At 37.6% G+C, this 21550-nt stretch overlaps 1 protein-coding gene across 10 annotated transcripts in view; it reads left to right on the forward strand.

The window, feature by feature from the left end:
• LOC122573696 overlaps positions 1–21505 on the forward strand; it is a 46241-nt gene extending 24736 nt beyond the window's left edge. For 3 of the 10 annotated variants that reach the window (XM_043740418.1, XM_043740415.1, XM_043740419.1), the window contains 7 exons: positions 5555–5771; positions 7681–7784; positions 8163–8354; positions 9831–9973; positions 10439–10565; positions 11626–12072; positions 12252–21505. In XM_043740418.1, the coding sequence (XP_043596353.1) occupies positions 5603–5771; positions 7681–7784; positions 8163–8354; positions 9831–9973; positions 10439–10565; positions 11626–12072; positions 12252–14891 (3822 nt within the window). In that variant the 5' untranslated portion in view covers positions 5555–5602 and the 3' untranslated portion in view covers positions 14892–21505. Of the gene's footprint in view, positions 1–48; positions 799–1357; positions 1594–5554; positions 5772–7680; positions 7785–8162; positions 8355–9137; positions 9381–9429; positions 9749–9830; positions 9974–10438; positions 10566–11625; positions 12073–12251 lie in introns of those variants that run through there. The other 7 variants (XM_043740417.1, XR_006318800.1, XR_006318798.1 and 4 more) reach the window with 7 other exon arrangements.
• Positions 21506–21550: the final 45 nt, after the last annotated feature.

Below are 21550 nucleotides of genomic sequence, written 5' to 3' on the forward strand. Positions count from 1 at the left end.
ATAGCCATTTTTCCCGTATTTTTCTAGTTTACGTATTTTACCAATGATCAAACTCTAAATGAGAATTGCAAATCCAGAGAGAGAAAGAGAGAGAGAGAGAGAGTGAGAAAATTAACAGGTAAAATGTTCACGAAGGAATCGTTACACGATGATTATTATTTTATTGGTGGTAATTTGTAACGTCTTTGTATCGCATCATCGACGATAAACTCGTTTAGACCCTTTTTGATTAAACTGGGAATGGAATTATTTCATATCGGTTACTCAAGGCCACTCCTTTTTTTTTAATCAATGTGAACTTACGAATTTTCCTAAGTATAATTATTCAAAGACTACTACGTATCTTAACAAATATATACATAGATGCATAATCGTTTCATAATATTTCATAAATGAGAAACGTAGTGCTCAAGGAGGCGCGATAGTTGAGTTTCGACGCTTATTGTGTTTGATGCACGGAGAGCGTCGAAGAGCAGCGTCGCTCTCGATTTTAATCCCTCTGGAGGATCGATCTACCTGTGGATTGCTCTTTCAATTCGACGTTTCTCCCTTCTCAGCTGTTATTCTTTTCTTGCGTCGTTCTTCACGTGCTCGTGGCTGTACGAGCCACGAGCGGACGCGTCTTGCAGAATTCCTCTTTCGTTAATGGAAAGACCACTCGACCTGTTTGTGTCGTCCATGTTGACAACGAACGTCGACGACGACCATTTCGACGAGGGTCCTCCACCGTTGCCAGGAACAGAAGCTTTAGAAACGTTGTTCGAAGGAGAAGAAGTTATTGTTCGATGGTCGAGCGCGGTAAGTTTTCACTAGTGGCGTATTCAAGCGAAATACGAGAGGAACAGGCTTAGCCTATCTTGTGCAATTATGCGGTATTTCTGGGTCATAAATGGCCACAACGATTTCAATTAGGTTTATTATATTAGATTTACATCAGATTCGGGTATTGGATTCTGAAATATTTGATCCTTTCGTAGTCTATATTTTACCTGATAAATATCATCGATGTGACTTTTACGATACTCGATTACATTTATTGCAACCACCGTATCCGTATCGATAGAAATACCAATAACAATTATATATTATAATTCACAATTATATGTATAATTATAAATTGAAGTTTTATATCTCGGAATAGAGAGAGCAAACGCGTGGATAAATGTATTATAGAAATCCTTTGTTAGAAATTAAGATTTCCAGTGGTTCCTATCCTATGTGATAATGCATTGATAGATGGATTTATTACATGGATAGATGGATTAAACAGAAAACGATGATTATTTAACTTGAACTTAATGCAGTAGCGTGATATGACAACTCTCGGTTAACGGTTCTTGACTCTTGGCTTTTCCAGTGGCTAACTGAACGATCAACGGCTACGCTGCCCAAATATATTGATGGCCGTCAGGCCTAGTGAAGTTTCCCGACCCTTTCGGCTTGTCGCCATTTGCGCTTTATCGTCGACATTGTCGACAATATAATAGAGGAGCAGCTGCAAAGAGAATCGTTGTACCAAAAACAAAACACTAGAGAAGATGTAGAGTTTTCCTAGGAGCGAGACCCACTTCAACAGATACGAATAACGTTCAGGTATAAAGTATTTGAACTATAACCGAGTTATTAGCAGAACACCGAGTCCTTTCGTTAAACGAAGTACCCTAATTGCCTCATATTCCTCTTTTCTTCGAATTCAAACACCTCTACACAAACTTGATTGAACGTTCGCCTAAAGTTTACATGGTCGTTCATTCGAAAGAAAGTACAATTAATCTCCACTGCGATCTAATCTTCGCAATGAGATCTGCTGCGTTATTTCTGTATAGCGGTCGTAATAAATTTAGCTGTTATTGTTGTCCGATTCGCGATTGCAGAAAATGTTACCACGCTAAGATATTTAGATGGAGACATTGCCGCAATTACGAAATCTAGAATACAGTTTCACGATCGTTCCAATCGTCGTCCTTCCTTTGGACAAACTAATATTCCACGCCTGGAGAAACTCATAGGAAAAAACAGCGTTGATTGATCGATGGATTGACGTATATGGAGCATTTCTCTTTGGACGCGATAAAACCCGATCGTATTCACAGACAGATATACTCTCGGTATCTCGTTTCCTTCCAGTACCTTTTGTTCGGTTTGTCAAACAGCCAATTATAGATAGTCCCGATCGATTTTCCGAATCAACACTCTGACGCGTTGATGATGATTCCGTTCGACGAAGTTAATTGGCAGAGAGCCGAAGAGTAAGACGATTTTATCGCCTGTCTCCTCTCCTCTTCTCTTCTCTCTTTTCCTCTACGCATTTAATGGAAAATTTAAAAGCGCGAAAGAACACGTAATACCGTTTATCATGGCATCGATTATTATTAATTTTCTCGATTCCTGATTTACGACAGGCAGACGCGTAACTAAGCAAAGTTCTTCCCATACGATTCATCGATTCTCGATCATCGTTAAACCGAGGAAACTAAGGAGGAAAATAAAGAAGCAGAGAATAATGCACGAGACGATAGTAACAGGCGCAATGTCGCACGTAGCGAAGAACGTCACTGCACGCGATCACGTGGCGATATCAATTTCGAGCGTCGATATCAGTTTGGAACGTACGTTCAGTCGAACACCTCCTCTTCTCTTTTTCAATGTCTAAAGCTATTGTTTCGAACTGGTTTCGCGACAGCTGTCGTCCGATAATCTCGTGCGTGCAGCTCAGTTGCACTGGTCAATACGCGATTCATTAGGATGTAGGCCAACCAGCGACGATTAATTAGGTCGAACGTGCTACCTGTGGATTCTGGCCCGGCGTGTTCCGCCAAAACGCTCCACCGACTATTCCCAATTTCACGGTTTCCAATTTTTACAAAGCGACGATCGCAATAGAATCGCTTTTTAACAAGGTTGCAACAGTCGAAAAGTTTAACGGCCATAATGGGCATATTTTTACTCTCGTTTCGTTATTCTATGATTTGTGTGATTATTTCGTTGGAATTCGTTGGAAAGGTAAACGCGTTTTAGTTAGATCAAAAAGTAATATCGATTAGGCTTTGACCGTGGAGGTGAATGAAAGTCGAGGACGGATATGTTCACGGATGATTTTCCTTGAATTCGATGAAAGAGCTTGGAGGTTCAGAGTTTAAAAATATCTTAGGTCCTCTTAAGGATGAACCTCCGGTGAAACATACACGGAATACGGAAGTATTTGGAGCTGTTATTTTAGCGTTAACGGAAGTACTTGCAGACGACTATTTTTAACCCTCCTTTGCATCGTTCTTTTTAAAAAAGGCGCCTCTAGACTCTTGCTGGCATTTTTAAACTTTAAAGCCTTTTAAACTTTAACCTTTCCACCGGCTCTGCCGCTTCGCCGGAATATTTTATACATTACGTTGCGTTTCTGTATTACATTTTAATCGGCAATTTATCGGAAATTTCAATTGTACGTAATAGGAAGCGTTTAATTTGATAAAAAAAAAAAAAACGAATTTAATCGCGCTTGGAATTCTCATATGAAACGATTTCCATGCAGAAGATTATACGACTATGTAAATATTCTTCGATTTAGGTACGGCTTTTGTGGAAGATATTTTTTTATATCTTCAATTATTTTAGAGACACGGTAAAATCGCGTTTTACCGGAATTTTTCGCGTAATCTAAAGTAACATGTTCCAAACGATCGTCGCTATGTCGACTTTTATTTTCTATGTTTTATCAAGTAGGACAATATTTTAGAAACAAATGACATATATACGAAGTAGATTAAAAAAAACATATTATTCATGTATGTAAGAAATGTTGTACTTCATTGAATTTTAATAAAAATGTAATTATACAAATCCACGTATTGTGTTCTTGAAGATTTTTTTAAATTGAAAAATACTTTTACGATCTTCGTTATCAGTCACCGCGGGAATCGTCGCGAATCACGTTGCAACGTCTTCGTTTTCATGGAAATAAATATTCATTTTCAATCGTTGAATCACACTCGATCTTTTCAACAAATCTATTGCTTTGTTACACGTATTTGCCGCGTTATATCATATAATAAATATTCGCGTTGTAAAAGCTCGCGTTATACTGTATTTGCAATAAATTCCTTGCGAGATATTCTTTATACAGCACCGACGATCTACGATACGCGACTAAGTAAGCAAGTTGAAGCGAATTAATAATTCATTTCGTTGCGATTCAATTATTAATTCCTTTCTAAATATAACTTCAAACGTTGATGTTGATATCATGATTATTTACAAGTCTATCGGTATATCAAAGAGAGAAATATTCGCCACGAAATCACGACGGGAAAGACGTAAGGTATGAGAATTTATTGGAAATAAAATTGGTCGAAGGATGTTAATAAACATCAACGATTTCCTCACAACTTATCGAGGTGGAACCGTGTAGGGAGCGCTTGGTAAATGAAAGTGACGAGAAAGTACGAAACCGGTACCTTTGAAAACCGGAATCCATCGTCGGCCGCCGATTATGGAATATCAATGGATGACCAAATAAAATTAAAGTCGTGCTTCACGTGACTGCAGCGCTGAAAACGAAAGCGATTCCATTCGGAGGATTCGAAAAAACTGAAAGATTCGTAGCTGCACGGCAGGTGTTTACGCAAAATTGTATCTTCTTCGTTCTGGTCGAAAAAATTGATAGAAATTTGACGAATGTTTGAAAACGAAAGTTCCGACGATACGTTTGATCTACGAGATTAAACTTAATTTCTTTTCCTAAACAAAAATTCTCATGGAAAATATTCGTAGAATATTTAGAGGCGTGGCGAGATACGCGTAGCTGTCTTGCGCTCGAATAATTTAAACAGACCCTTTGTTTCCATTCATCGTAGGTGATAAGACGGAAGACAATGCGACGTGGAGGATTGTTTTGGCGAATAAAGGGAAGGAGCAAGTGAAAATGCACCGTGGCACGAGTCGAGAAACCCGCTGCGCAGAGTTTCCGAGGTTCCGTGTTACGAGAAACCGTCGCGTTATTGTTAACGTGGGACGACAAGGATAATTTTCGTACAAAATCGTTGCGTGACCTTGCGTAGGTGTCTTATCAGATTAAAAAAAAACGCAGAGGATTAGGGAGATAAAATTAGTCGCAGCGATTTTAGGTCCTGTAATCCAAATTCTATCGTAATTAGAAGTCAGGATCAGTTTTATTTACCGGCGGTTATTCGGTCGCTGCCAGTGACTGTACAGACCGTTCCAAAATAAGCGTAACGTGAAAAGTACAAAAACCACCGCAAGAGCAAACAGTCCCTCGCCTTTTGCTGTTTCCTTCACTTTGTCTCGTTTGATATCGATCTACATATTTTCTCAATTTTAATTCACAGCTTATAAATAATATAATTATAATAATCTCGCTATAATAATAAATAAATACTCGCCCTATATATAGAAATATTTTCAATGGATTTCAAGTAGAAGCGTTGTAAGTTTAGTCTTAATTTAATCCTTCTGTACAACGTTAAAATTGCTTGCACTCTGTTAAGTGTAAGTAAAGATATTTTACTGTGAAATTTATGTTCGCTCTGGATTTTGTTTGCAGTTTCGCGGACACGCGTGTGGATGAGGGTAAACCATCTTAGCGAGAGGGATGTCTGAAAGCGACGGAGAGCAAGTAGCTCGGTCGGTGGCCTTGGAGCAAGCCTACGTCCATGAAGTTTACGAGCAATGCGCCGAAAAAACGGTCCAGAGTCGACACTGGCCACGAATCTATCAATTTCTCGAAGAACTGGAGCCGGGAGCCCTTGTTTGCGATATTGGTAACTTTACCGGCTTTTCACACATCGCATAGTTTCCTTTCAATGAAGATATTACCATTTACCATGTACAGGGTGTCCTACAGCTTTGTCGGTATAGTCAATGTACACGATAGAAGAAAAAATGTTATTATTACAATCGCTGTCGTCGTTTGAACGTGTCGCTTAAAGATTTGTTGAATAGTTGTGTTTAATAAACGAAGTAGGTTACAAGGAGCTCAAAGAAGAGTGAACAGAGAACGGTATATGGAAATAAACCGTTGGATGAAATTAAAATGGGATACTAGTACAGACAAAATCGGCAGGAAGAGAAGAATGGGAAGTCAACGGAATAAACGAAGTAGCACGATGTACAAACGAAGGGAAACTGTGTCAGGTACGTGAGAGAAAAAAGTCAGGATCCTTCGAGCACATGCTAAAAGACTGCTCTATGTATGGTGAATCAAGGCCAGAGATACCCAGAAATAAAAACAACAGGCAAATCACGAAGGCGAGCATCGAAGAGGATGTAAGAAGATTCCACTGCTTCGTACAAAGAGCAACGAGAATTTCTATTTCTAAACTTTCATTTAGGACAATGTGATATTAATTACGCTGTACCAAAGAAAGATTCTTTTCTTTTTTCTTTTAGGAAGATTGTATGATTTGAATAACAAGTACAAACATAATACGCGCGAGGTGTTTCCTCATGAAAAGATAAGAACAAAACACGGAAGGAAATTTGTTCGTTTAAGTCTTAGTTTGAAAATTCATCAAGTATACTTGACTGTGGCAAAATACGAAAGGAAAAGCAACGGACTTGTGGTTACCACGCTATAAGACAACATTGGGACACCCTGTACAATTTACATATACAATTTAATCAAAATATTCTGAGATTTTTGTATCGGAAAGGAACAATTTAATCTAACTGCTCGTTGATCTCACGAGTCGATTCGCAGATTTTTCAGTCTTACTATAGCCGCGCCCCACAGCCCATTTATAGACGCGTGTCTTTATTCCTTCCTTTGGCCGCTTTTTCCCCGCCTCTTAACTCCGGCTACTTGCGCTTTCACATGATCAATTGACCTCCGCACGGATGTATCAACGCGAGTTCGTGTAAATCACGTACAGGTAACGCGTACGCTTGTCTAAGTTCAAATGCAATGTGGTCGAACGATATGTCGCGTAGCCACCTTTGAAATACCGTGGGATACGTTCTCCTTGGATTACACAAACTCATCGACCAGCGAACTTTGAGGCCGGGTTCGCGTACCGTGTTCCGCCTCTGAACCGCTTTTCGTTCATCGTTCCAACTACCGGTTTCACCCGTCGAATTAGTCATCGGTTTTCCGGTCTGTTTCTTACAGGCCGATCAGCTGATCGCATTACCAAACCGGAATACCTAGCAAAACCTTTGATTTCGCTCGTAACTGTATCCCGGATTTTCCTGCAATTTCGTATTTTTCTTAATTAAAGAAACTTACGCGTAGATTCATTTCGTTGATCATACATAGTAGAGAACGTAGTTCACTCTGAATATTTTCCGTGCCTTTGCATGGTACGCGGATTTCGTACGTTTTTACGTTCTCAAATCTGTCGCAAATGCAGTAAAATCCGCGGTTCACTCGTGACCAATTTGATCTTATTTTCGTGCTGCCGCGCTCCTAGAATTTGTACGTTCCGAGTCTTATTTCCGTTTCAGCGAGCGGCAAGACTTGATACTTTGAGGGAAACTTCGTGTAAAGCTTATCATAAAATTGATACACGCGAAATTAATGACCCGTTTCATTTGTGTTCCATGTTAAGAAATTTCGTAGCGATAAAAACACACGTTTAATCGCAAACGACTGAAAGAACGCAGCGGCAGATACGTTTATTTGTGAAACTTTGTTAGAGATCGTTAGCTAACGAGTCGATCACTCTTATTCAGGTTGTGGCAACGGGAAGTACCTGAACGTTAATCACAGCATCTTTAAGGTAGGAGTGGACCGGTGCAAGCGTTTCACGGATATCGCGCGTGAAAAGGAAAATGAGGTGAATATATCACTTTAGAAAATATAAATATCAAGAGTACATAAAATGGAACAGCAGTCTAATACCGGAAATAAACTCTAGTATCCGTATCCTGTCTCTAACGAACTGATTAAGCTCTAATCATAACGAACGTTATTAATTGTATCCGGGATAGCTCATCTCGCGATTATAATGTCTTTCTAATTAAATTCTATCTTACAACTGCACGTAATAACATTGAAAACAAGCGAGACCGAAACTAATATCATTGTGGCTAATAGACCGTGCTTACGCGTCTATGAGGCATTTCAATTTTCGCAGAAACGTAAAAGAGAACGCGCGTAATGTTTAGAAAATAGGCGAGATATTAATCGCTGAAATTCGTCGTTTACATTGCAGGTATTGATCTGCGATAATCTAGCTCTGCCGTTTCGAGATGAGAGTTTCGATGCGGTCCTCTCGATCGCCGTGGTGCATCACTTTGCCACAACAGAGAGGCGAGTTCACGCGTTGAAAGAACTTGCAAGAGTATTGCGGATCGGCGGTCGACTGGTTATATCGGTATGGGCTATGGAACAAAAACACAGAAGGGTAAATAAAACGTAACAAATCAAATATTTGTATTATATTGTGTTCGTTTATCGTATCGAGGCATACGTACCTGTTACAATCTCTTTGCATCTTGCTTCTGTTAGGTTGACCCAAAAGATTCTTTCCCTTTACAAGCAAACAACTGTTCTGTTACTACAAAATGGATCATACATGTTTCAATAAAATAATACAATTTGAATAGTAAGAGAACATTTTGTTCTATTATTACAAAATGGATTATACGTAAGTCAATGAAATAATGTAAAAGAGAAAACGTCGTGCATCTATCATTTCCTTGTAAAAGGAAAGAAACTTTGAGACACCCTAATATATTAGTTTATTCCTTAAAGCCAACTCTTAATTCGTTATGCTATTTATCCAAGTGTATATCTATATTCTGTGTTTTAATTTACTATACAGATTAGTATCAGTCTTTGGTATTTCATCCCTGTTCATCCCCCTTTTGGTTTATCTATTCGTTCATACAGTGAATTGGTAACTTCCTGTAATGAATAAAATATCGCTTCTAAAATAAATAAAATAACGGAGATAGAAAATTAAACGAAACATTGGGCATAGAAAGGTAAATAATTCTTAACTATTTCTCATAACAAAAAAGAGAAAAATTAGAAAGGGGCAAAATAATGCGATGCTATAATATTCGATATGTAAATCATATTTTATATTATTTCTTCGTATTTTTATTTTCATTTCAAAGTCCCGTATACGATCTGTTTCAATTTATTTTTTATTTTACGTTTCAAGTTAAAAGCAGATGTTTAGTGACACAAAAAGCTTCAAATGTATGGAATTGTGTATAGCACGTGGAGCGTGTAAACGCGCTTAAACTTCGGATTACAAGCTATTCCAAGGATTTGCGGATATATAGGCTATTCGATTCAGCTTAAAAATGTCGTCATCCGATACGATTGAATTCAAACGGTATTCGAACATGCCTATGAAATACACCCAATACGCCAAGCATGACGGTCAATCGATACGATTATTCCAATGCACATAGTCAAGGTAAACCGTTCGAATCTATCGCTATTAAATCTATTTTCCAGTCCAATCTTTTGTGCACGTACCTTGTTCATTTGGTTATGAAGCTTTTTAATTACCAACGCTGGATATCCTTTTATAGTTACTTCTATCTTTATTAATATCCCTTATCCCTATTAATACTTTTACAGAATGACCATATTAGAAATTTCTAATAAATTTAACCTTTAAAGGCTAGCCATGGGTAAAACTTCACCCCAAGTAAATTTTATCTCAGCCACTGCAAGTAATAACTTTCTCTACTTTTGACCTACAATATAAAAGAAACGTATCAGGTTGAAATTTCACTTATAATAGCGTAAACGCGATTTCCTTTGACGATAACTTTCAAGGTGAAAGATACGTATCTTAATAAATAGTAGCGAGTAAAAAATATGAATATTAATAAAAAAAATTCGTTCTTTTTGTTTCCAGTTCGAGTCTCAAGACGTGTTGGTACCATGGCCGAAAGCTTATTGCATGAACTCAGTGACAAATAGATCGAAACGTTCGAGCGCGCCACACGCCACCGAATTATATTACAATCAGAACGCTCAAAAATTCCCATCTTCCAAAAGGTATCTAATCGATTCAACGATCCAAAAAGGTTAACGGAACAATGCACATTGCGCTCGACTTAATTCGTCTCTTCATATTCTAGCACTTTTGTGCACAAGCTGAATCGTTTACGTCCACGCTCGATTTTATTTGCTGTTTTACGCTTCCGAAATATCCGCCAAAATTACTCCGGCATATTCGTCCAATCCGTTATACAATCGATCTTAAATCAAAAGATGTAAAAGGTCTTTCAGGAAGAATAAAAATTCCTAGAATTGAGAAAATTCATGAGTGAAGGTTCGCTTGGAATGTAAACGATCCAGGTTGCCTTGAGTTAATTATTCGAAAATTTTGACAGCGCTGCAAGATTGGTAATTTACGAAAATTGCATCTCCATCGTCTACCCTAGTCTTCCTCTCCTCTTCCGCTTTTCAAAGTCAATATGGTAACCTCGATAATTACTGCTAATGGGATTCTTGTTTCAGGAACAGCCAACGAAAATGCAAAAGCAAGAGCTATTGGATCGACCCGATATTCAGCCCATCACCGTCAACCAGCAGCCTATCCAGCCCGAACGAGACCTGCTACAGCTTTTTCCGTCGCGCTTTGCAGGTAACATAATCTAAGTACGTACCATGTTCGTGGCTGGAAAGTTGGCTGACGGAAGAGATATAAATTTTGTTGATTAGAACAGACTGCAGGATGTTCGTGCAAATTCATATTTTTATAAATACAATCAAAGAAACGAAACGTACGGCAAAGAGTAAATCGTCTATTATTATAACGAATATGTTCTATAGTTGGAATATTTCTTGTATTAGATAAAAACCACGAGGCACAACTTGTCTACTATTACTATACCGAGAACCTGGGAAAAGATGAAAAGAAAGAAAAATGTAGACTTCGCAGAGAAGCATCAAAGATGACGGGGTCCAACTTTCCAGCCACGCATTACGCTCACGTTTCCTTGAACAGTTCCCAGTTGTCACGTGTTATACAATCGCGTGCAAACGCTGAGATTGTTTCCCCTTCTCGTTTTCTGTATTCCTTTTTCGCCTGTTTTTTTTTTTCTTCTTTAAACTTTCCGTCTGCATGTTGTTGCGACACGATAATTTCTAGCAATAGGTGGCTAAATTGTTGCCAGGCCTTATCGATTCCGCGCGCAACCGTAACGATGCTCGGTACCGAAAAAAGTAGGCTAACTGCTTGCAGAATACGCTTCGAATGTAATTGGAACGGGCAAAATGCAGCGAAGATCGTTTGTCAGCGGGATGCCCGAGTAATTTCGCCTCTCGTTGTTTCCTTGTGGATGTTGGATAATCGATTGAATGAGATCTTAGGAAGGAATCTTTAAGGCGATTGTCTTCTTGTAATTTGGAAACCTCAAGCATTCCTGTTTCCTTGTTTTTTGAAAATCAGACGAACGATTCAGAATTGCAAATTTAATTAGTAACTCGTTTATTGAGATACGACGTTTCATTACATCTTTTCTCTTTTTATAGATAAGTCATTTCTGAGTGACCTGGAAAAGCCACTGACTTGAGAAACGCTATATTGAACACTTTACAAACGGCTTTGTCTAATATACGCATCTGCTCATAAATATTAGAACATCATCGTACAAGACTCGATAGCCGAGCTAAATTGTTAACTGGAATTTCTGTCTTTTTAGAAATTAGCAGGAAGTAGACGTGGATCTGGCAATCGACCTTGGTTTCTTGACAGTTGGCAGAGCGGCAGTGGGAAGAATCGCAAAGACTACGAGCAAGAAGAACCACCGGACGTGGACGAACTGCCCATCGAGTTACGCCGCGTAGAGGATGTTAACGTGACATTGAACAAACAGTCAGACTCTCTGAGTATTAAATCTAAGAGTCTGGGTGATATTTTGGAGATTCAGCGACTGGACCTTGTACGATCTAGATCCAGTATTCCTGGTTTGTGCTCCATGTTGACGTCCGAATTGAATCTGGACGGGGAATCGAGGACGTCATCGTCGATGAGTGGCTCGAAGCCACGACTGGTCAAGCAAAAGACTCACCTCGTGGACGACACCGGTTTGGAACATCCTGATAACACTGCCATTCAAGAACTATCTAAGGACATTCCAGACTTTCAGGTTCTTATCATTTTTAGTTCTATCAGGTTCTTTGCGTGTCAAGCTTTGATATTTTAAACTAAATTATATAGAAAAAGTTCAATTACGCAAATTTAGCTTAGCTGTAAATTAATTTTTGTAGATTTCGAATTTTAACTACTGCCTAGAACAGTAATATCTTTGTTTCGTTTGACACTCAGATAACACCTGGTCATAATTCGAAGCGGGGAAGCATCCTGAAACAGAGCTCGATGAACGAGGAACTAATGTCTACCGATAGGCTAGAAGAGAAAGAAAGGGTACGAAGGAACATAATGAAACAGGCGTCCCTGAACGAGGACATTATCTGCAAAGGGAAAACCTTCGAATCCCTTAGAGACTCCCTTTATTCCGTAAACGCGACAAAGAGATTTCAACTATTGAAAAGTGGCCTTACGAACAAGATTAAACAATCCACGACTAACATCGAGGTATCCGGTATATCGATCAAGAACGGATTCGTGAAGATCTTACAAGGATGGAAATCCACGGAAAATGAAACGAATACAACTAATACGTCAACCGACGAAGCGTCTAAGATGATGTACAATGACTCGAAGGTTCAGTCTGTAACTGTGCCGAAAAGAGAAACAGAGGTGATCGAAAGGCGTTTGTCTCGCGAGGACGGTTCGGATTCGTCGAAAGACAGTAGTTTGCAAAGCGACACAAGCGTCGATTCCGAGGACAGTTTCGCGTCCGTGATTTACGTGCCAAAGCAGGACGCACAGCCAACGATAGAGGCTATTATACCAGCCTCCAGTGGTCATCAGCTGGGAAGCATCTCAGCGCCCCCTTCACCGCGCGTCAAACATCCTCCTGATACATCTAACTCAAGATTGAAGGTCATTACCATATCCCCATTGCTCAAACAGTTCTCAGCTACTAGCAAGTCTCTACCTCCACCTAGTCCACCTGGCCTATCCCCTTGTACTTTAAACCCTGTATTTAGCAGGCCATTCTTTGGTTCAACCACAGTCGCCAACCAGCAACAGATATCTGGAGACAATACTGTTAACACAAAGAGGACGGAGGTTTTGAACAATGGCTGTCATCAAACAATGAATGCAGACTTGCAGGGTAATAAAAGGAATATCGAAAGTGAGATTTGTGGGAGGACTAATTTCTGCGAAGAGAAGAAGCCTAGCTTGCAGACTATACGCGCTTATAGATCTATGACTGAGAGTGTGGAGATCGAGGAACCGAAAACTGACAAGGACACTGCTCCACTTTTACCTACCGTGGATGATAGTCCTGACGTGTCGTTGCACGAGAAAAGTACCTTTGAAGTCAATAAGGAGGAAGAGAATCGTAAGGCCAGACTAAATCAGATCAAGGAATTGTTGAAACAGAAGCCTGGTTTTGCAACTCGAACCAAACCGTCGTTTCCTCTGGTTAGAAGAGCTTCGACGACAGCTAGTGGTCGTTTGGAGGCTGTTACCAAAGTTCTACCACGGTTGCTTTCGTTGGAATTATTCAATCCCGAGACTGATGATCTGGATAGCGATTCCAGTGGAGTGTCGTCACCGGATTCGGTAGGTTCTGTGATTAGCGTAATCTCTGATGAGAAATACATGGCTAAGAAGGATAATACTAAGTCAGAGTGTACCGAGTCCGAAGTGCTGGATAGCTCCGCTGAAAACGTGTCTGATCCCAGTGACGCGACAGCTGACGAATCATCAGGGTACGTGGCTGATTCCAAGGATGATGAAACGAAGACAACAGGAGACAGCAGTTCGTCTCAGTCTTCTAGACTTCTAGAAGCTGCAGCTAGCGTCGCCAATTCTCTGGAGGATACTGTGGAGACGGTCATCACAAAAACGCACACTAAATCGTACTCGACGCAAATAGCACAACAGGAAAGCGTTGAAAGTTCAGCTAGTAGCGAAACAAGAGTCAGAACGAAGTCGGACATTCAATTGCCAAAGGTGGAGGATACGTGGAACGAAGAATGTCGCAAGCATCTGATAGACTTTACCGAAAAGCTTAGTGAAAACTTGATGCATGAGTTGGACGAAAACAAGAACGATCAGAAGACTTTAGATAAACCATTTCTATCGAGGAAAGACTTGGACAAACGCAACTTTGAACACCTACCTCCTTACGACATACCATCGTCGATATCCACCAAGTCGAAATACAATGATTTATCCAACACGATCGCATGGCTGAGTAACACCAATAATGGTTTCCATGAGGAAATGCATAGGAGCACTTCAGATGACATAATGGATTTCGTGATGGTCTCCAATACCGGGGAATTCATGAACGAGAAAGAAACATCCTCTTTGGACAAACAATCTTCGGAGAAACCTTATCTAAGAAGCGCAAACTCCATAGAGTCTAGCGACATTGGAGAGTCCATCGATAATACGATCAGTTTCAGCGACGGAAGCCACGCGGAGTCCACTGGACGATTATGCAGCAGCATGATGTCGCTATTATCAAACACCAACGAATACCCTAAATCATACGCTGAGAAACGAAGACTTCAGTTACAAAGGAGGTCCGCCTCCGAGGAGACGCCACCTAGGTATCCAGACAATAGCAAACGCAGTACCGATTGTCTGGTAACCACGACAGGAAGTAACGATTCCCTGACCGGATCATCGTCCCAGGAATCTTTACCGTCCGATCGCGGAGGTGGCGCCATTACTTATCATCAGTACTATCACGTGTTCAGGGAGGGCGAGCTGGACCAACTGATCAACAAATACGTGGAGAACTTGCATATTATCTCGTCCTACTATGATCACGCGAGCTGGTGCATCGTCGCGGAAAAGGTGCAGGTCTGGACTATATGACTCGAGGCGGACGCCCCTGTCCCGTTTTCACGTGGAGCGTCGCGCCTCGTGCGTCGCCATGCCACCGGCTAGATCGCTTATCGGGCAAGGATAATCAGTTCGTGAAGCTCGCTGAAACTTCGTGAAATGCTTCTCGATTCAGTTTGCCCGGGCAGACGCGTTACGATGAAGAGTAGGCTAATTTCTTTATTATTAAAGGCAAGAGGTATGGTTGGTAGCTAATGAAAATACGTATACAATACTTAAATGAATTTATTATCGCTTTTCTTATTGTTTAGGTCGAAAGTGATTGCATTAGCTGGCCATGAGTTATGGTCGAGTCCAGATAAGTGAGTCAGAAGTATATTATAATTTTAAAATTGATTTGGAAGACTATGAGAAGACTGGATTTTAACCAAAAGAGACGAAGTATAACTTTTAAGCGCAGCTTTTTGTTTCGGCCAGTTAATCTATCTTTCATCTCAAATCTTACTCCTATCGAGGCATTGTGTATGACTTACATTGAAAAAGAGTATTTTGCTATTTCGAAGTTAAAGTTAATTATATGATGAATTCTATTGATCTGCAATTAATACCATTAGCTATCTACCAGAAACAAGAGAGGTCAGAGCACGATGTTAGATAAAGCGAGTTATAAAAGATGTGGAACGAGGTGTAAATATGTAAAATAAAAAGAAAAAAAAGATACGTTTCCGACGTAAGCGCACAGATCGGTAAACAAAGGATAATTCATCAGATAAGCAACACTACTAGAATAGCGATTTGTATCATTCGTCTAAGTGCTTGACCAAATGTTTCTTCTTTACTTGTTGGTTCATTGTTTTATCATTGGAAAAAAAGTCTCCATTCTAGTCTCGAGTTTCGATTACGTGATAATATGTAGCTTTAGTTTAAGAGTTAGATCTGTGGTTCCTAATCTTTTCATCGTTCAACTCGTCGGCCACTTGTGATCATTCTCCCATAAAAACGGACGCTATCTTTCCCGTTGCGTTATATCTGTATAGTTCGACTATAATTCCATTGTAGGCAGCAGCGTTGCTGTTATCTCTTGGTTTATCTCTGATCATTCTCCTCTCTATTCAGTATTTTTTGTTTTTAGTATTATTTTATTTAATTTTTCGTATAAGTTCTTTTTCCTATAATATTATGGTAATAAGAGATTCTATTTATTTTTTTTATAAATAAATTAAGTGTAACGTGTTTAGAGTTTTTTTAACGCTATTATTTATTGTCATATCAATATAAAAAGAGAAAGGTGAAACAACGGCGGTAGGGAGAACTGTCCGACCTTGAACATACCAAGAACTGTTCTCTAGTATAGTCATTCAGTTTTCCTCACTCTTTCAAACGTGTAATGTTATCAGGAAGTCTTTCGCTGAATTTCATCTGTCTACAATTTCATAGTTCGGCTATTATTTTTCCCTAAGAATGACATAAAAGATACTTCTGTGACGGAACATTTAATTATAGAATGTAATAATAAGTAGGCGCGTTCTAGCAAAGTTAAGAAAATGAAATGCAATTATTCCGCCACGATAGTAATTCTTACATGTCGTTCTTAATTTAAAAATAAACAAAAAAAGAAAAAAAGATATGCGACAATTGCAACAATCATGGGAGACTTTCTTTTTACAATAACGTAAATAATGTAAATAACGACGATTCTCGTTTGACAAGTATTTAAGTATTCACTTCCAGGTATAAGAAACGACGCTTCAATAACGTTCATTTGCCACGCATGTCTCGTAGATAGCGACAAGTTCGTATTATGAAAACCGAGAGTTTAGGGTAATAAATTGTATAGGAACTGCTGTTCCAAAGTAAACGGATGTTATTGCGTTATTACCACGAGGAAATTCAGCTGACGAAACAGGAAGATACGCTGCTTAAAGTTATTGGAGAGTCATCCTCTTTGATGCTTAGAAAGCTACTGGACGTTTAGTGAAAATCTGCGACTATTATAGGAACGGTATTATAATTTCGTTGTCGACATTTACTTTATTTTTGACACGTTAGAGAAGCTTAACTCTGTTTAAGACTGTTCTGGGGAACAAATTAATACCTTCATTTTTGAATTTACATAAAATTGTATTATTTATATAAATTATTTTCAGGAATGGTATTACAGTGAATTAATTAGTTGTTTCAAACATTTAAAATATGCATATATCAATCATTGTGATATTTAATATCTTAAATATTACAAAATGTAAATATTTAAAACGCATGGTGAAAGTGAGACACCCAGTATATAGAAGCTAATTCAAGATCTTTTTGTGGATAGGATTGCTCCAATTACTTCAAGCAGAATGTTTACTCTTTAAAGTAGCAGACTATACTGAAAAGATACGGTTTGTAAGTTTCAGTTGTAAACAAATGAGAACAAATTGGATGAATATATTCGAAAGTGAAATTAAAAGAGAAACACGTACAACAGATGGTTCCGGTTCACTACAATTTGATATCAAGAAAGTCTAAAAATTTCGATAAAGTTACGAGAATTTATCGTGAATGAGATGCTAATTATTAGAAAGTTACACAAAATACATACGTAGTTACTCATCGAGATTGAGATCGAATTTTGCTAAGAAGAAATCTACCTTATCGACAGAAGATGTAAAAAATTGTATAAAACAGGACCAATGTTCAAAATATAGAATACGTTTGTTATTGGCATCGTAAATCGGGGTACAAAGTATTGTATGTTCAACAAATAGATCTCCAATGATTTCGAATTCACTAGATTCAAAAGGGTAAAAAAAAATGGGAAGCGAGAAACATCTCGGAATTCTGAGCATTTGTAATACCGCAATAACTATCGGACCATTCGAAAAAGAGTATACCACGAGATAGCAGAACAACAGTTGATCCTCTATTTAGGAAAATTAGCGAAATCTAACCTTCATGATTCCTTGCTTTTTCAAGGATATTCACGACGGGACACGACTTCTAGAAACCAAAAGATTTTTGGCGACTTTTAGGGAAAAGTGTCGCGAAAGTTCATCCATAGGTGCGTTGCATAACGGAACAATTAGTAAGGAACAAATAAACGGGTTAAAATATCTCGACCCTACGATACGACCGGACTGTATATTCCATATATGCATATATTTAAAAAAACAGTACTGACTGCGAAAACCTTATAGTTAAAAGGAACAAAAAAAAAAAGAAGAGAAGAAAGAAAAAATATACATATACGTACACGTAGTTCGTGAAGTTGTTGACTTAACGTCAAACCAATTTACAAAAACGTTAAAAATCGTAGATATCATATAGTGGTATATATGATCGCGCACGTATGAAAAGGATTAAATAATTCTTTAAAAAAAAAGTAAAGTTTTACGGATCCAGTGATATTATACTTCACATGTTATGACGAGCATACTTTGCTACACTTTTTTTTGTAAATATCTTACTGAAAATACAAAACCAATACATATATACATAAATACGTGTATACATATATACATATATATATATATATATCGGCAATCTTCTTACAATTTTGTGAATGTTATCGTGAAAGGTACTGTCTTTAAATGTTAAACAATGATCAGTCATTCTTTTATTAAATATATTCTTCTCTTTGTTAGGAAACCATTTCATCGATAGGTTCACTCTGATTGTTCCTTGTATAAAGTTTGTATAATTGTAAATTGCCTTTTATTAACTAAACTGAATTTTATTGTCACAGTTAATGATACGATTCTCGATACTTAAATGAGAAAAAGAAGCGTACAAAGATATTGTTTTGAAAGATGCGACATTTGGTGACACTAGCGCCATCACGGAACATAGCTAGTGAAGCACAATCGATAAAATCGGAATTCTACGTAATTCGCGATTTTAATCGAAAGCCTAATTGTTGCTCACCTATGTTACGAACGTTCACGTTCATTTCCAGCAGTTATTTGACGCGTTCTTTTTTGTTCTTCTTTTCCACAATATAGTTGTAATATTTTATTTGTAAGTTTAACCAATATTATGCCCGATCCATGTAGAAATGATATGCAAAAATAGATCTCGAAAGCGAATGGTCAAGTACATGAAGTAAGGTTGTAAAAAGGGACAGTTAAATCAATAATTGAAATGCGGATGTTCATGCAAGTTCATATTTTTACGGGAATAACTAAAGAAAAATGAAATTTCTTTCTCATCCATTAAATATTATGGCAAGTATTTTATTTTGAATGTTTCATATATTTTTACAACTTTAAATTTTCAATAAATGTATAAACATTCGTAATTTAATAGTAATAGCTATTATAGATTAAACATGTGCGAATTATTGTTTCTAACTTATCGAAGGAAAATTTTATATACAAAATATTTGTATTACCACGAGCTTTAGTTAATATTTTCATATGTGCGTATAGTCTTCCTCAATATTATTATTATGTTATTATGCTCGAGCGATCAATTTCCGTAACGGAAATTTCTTCGGTCCGATCGAATCAAAAGTATCGATATATTCGCACATGTCTACCAGTAGATAAGAAATGATTTTAGGTTTTCTATTTGTAATTACAGCTCAGATTAAAGAACGAACAAAAAAGAATACGAAGAAAACTGTCAGATTATAATGCTGCATCTAGAGAAGGCTGTGTTTGACATAGCTTAAATCTGTATATACGTTACGTGCATGTATATGATATACATGTGCGTGTGGTACCAGTGCGTACACAAAAAGAACATTGCGTACAAAGGAGAAAAACGTACATAATGCACAGACTACACACCGTATATAAGGTCTAATAATCCCACACTTATATAGTGAATATTTAAAAGGAAAAAATGAATTGTTCTTCGCGCATATTTATTCCCCTTCCATCCAACGAGAAGTGTATAATTATTATTGCGATAATAACATGAGGTTCAGTGTTGCATACGACTTTCTATTACATTATAGCATCTCGCGCATTATTCCAGTAAATACTACGAATCAGTCTGAAAACTTTCCTTTGGTATCCTGGAAACAAGAAACAAATATGTATTTTCTATTGATACAATTTTCTTTTCAATTTGTTCATTCCTTTTTTACTTCCTTTGTTTTATTTTCGATTATAAGATAAATGCGAGATATATCATATTAAATCGTATTCTTAAGACAAAGAGCAGTTTGTTTCTTGTAACCTTGTTCCATTTGAAGGTTCTCAGGTCGATTCTGATTAATACGCATTATAAAATTGTACTCGATGAAAATGATAACTATAGAAATGACGTTATTTACAGCAGATCCGTAATTGCGTACCATCAAAGAACCACAGTTAGTAGTAGATGTACTCAAAGCGAATTAAAATTCCTGTTCTGTTTCCTCTCGACCATTTCCGTTTACCTGCACGAATATCAGGGTAATAACCTCACTACGTGAATTTTTCAACGGACGTCGATGAATATAATCGCAATGAACTTAAAATGATTTCTCGATTACATCCTCTCGCATGATTCAGTGTAATGTTGCTTGTGGAAAATAGTTTTTCCGCCAAAAGTTACTGATGTTTAACCAACAAGCATTTTAAGCTCATGTAAGACATTCAACTATATATAAGCGAAACAGATCCATCCCCGATATTACGAACTTGCAAATGTTTTATTTTATTTAATACTTACTATCATCTTATTATTAAACACCTATTATCTAATTACAATACTTCATGTGACTATCGAAGTGTTAACGATGGGTACGAATTTTTGAAAGCGTTTAATTCTAAGTGAACATAACGGGGGGCGTTACAAGACATTTCTTCGGTAATTGCGATTCTAGCTTGGGGTACGTTATGTTTGGGCGGTACCTCTGAGATGTTTAAAAAGATATTGACAATATATATACATGTGATTGACAGAAGGTTCCATCACAATTTTATAAACTACATCGTATTTCTATAGGGTTTACCATTCGGAGAATGTAGGAAGTATAAAAGGGCACGCGAATTTAATTAATTGTATCGAATTTAATCATTGTATCAGAGAAAGAGAAAAACGATAAATTAACAGTTTTAATGACGCAAATAATAAGCTAACAGTTTATTGTAACTGTTTTAATTTTCAAAATGATTAATAATCTTTAATAATTGGAAAAGCTGCATGTAACTCGAAAAATTTGCGTGCCCACGAAATGTCCTTGTTCTTCCGCCTTAGTAATATCGTATAAAATAGTTTTTTCCTTTCTTTTCTCTTTTTTCTTTTGTCTCTCAATAACACCGTAAGTACATGCGGTCCAGTTACACGTTACATAAATACGTTTATTGAAACTTTCCATAACGATACCGAATTATCGATTCAGTGCACTTCGATCAATTAATTAAACGTTCGTATTCATTTTGAACGTCTAGCTAGGCCATGTTCGAAACCAGACCAGACTACTATTTTATACCTGTATTTCACGATCAAGATATTAAAATCATTATCCAATGCGCATTATTATGTCTATGTACATTTTGTTTAATAGAGATAATATTTCATATTTCTCACAGAATTATTAACTATGATACCCTTTGGAAATGAATACTACTCCAGGCAATTTCGAAAAAAATTAATCCGTTTTGTGATTTTTTAAATATTTTTAGTAGTAATTCAGAAAAATGATTTTAATTACTTTAATTTAGTTTAATTTGCCAAATTGTTTTACTTTATTTAAAATTGACTGTTTTCAATCTCTC

The sequence above is a fragment of the Bombus pyrosoma genome, linkage group LG12 (assembly GCF_014825855.1).
Source record: "Bombus pyrosoma isolate SC7728 linkage group LG12, ASM1482585v1, whole genome shotgun sequence".
In the NCBI taxonomy this organism is placed as follows: Eukaryota; Metazoa; Arthropoda; class Insecta; order Hymenoptera; family Apidae; genus Bombus; species Bombus pyrosoma.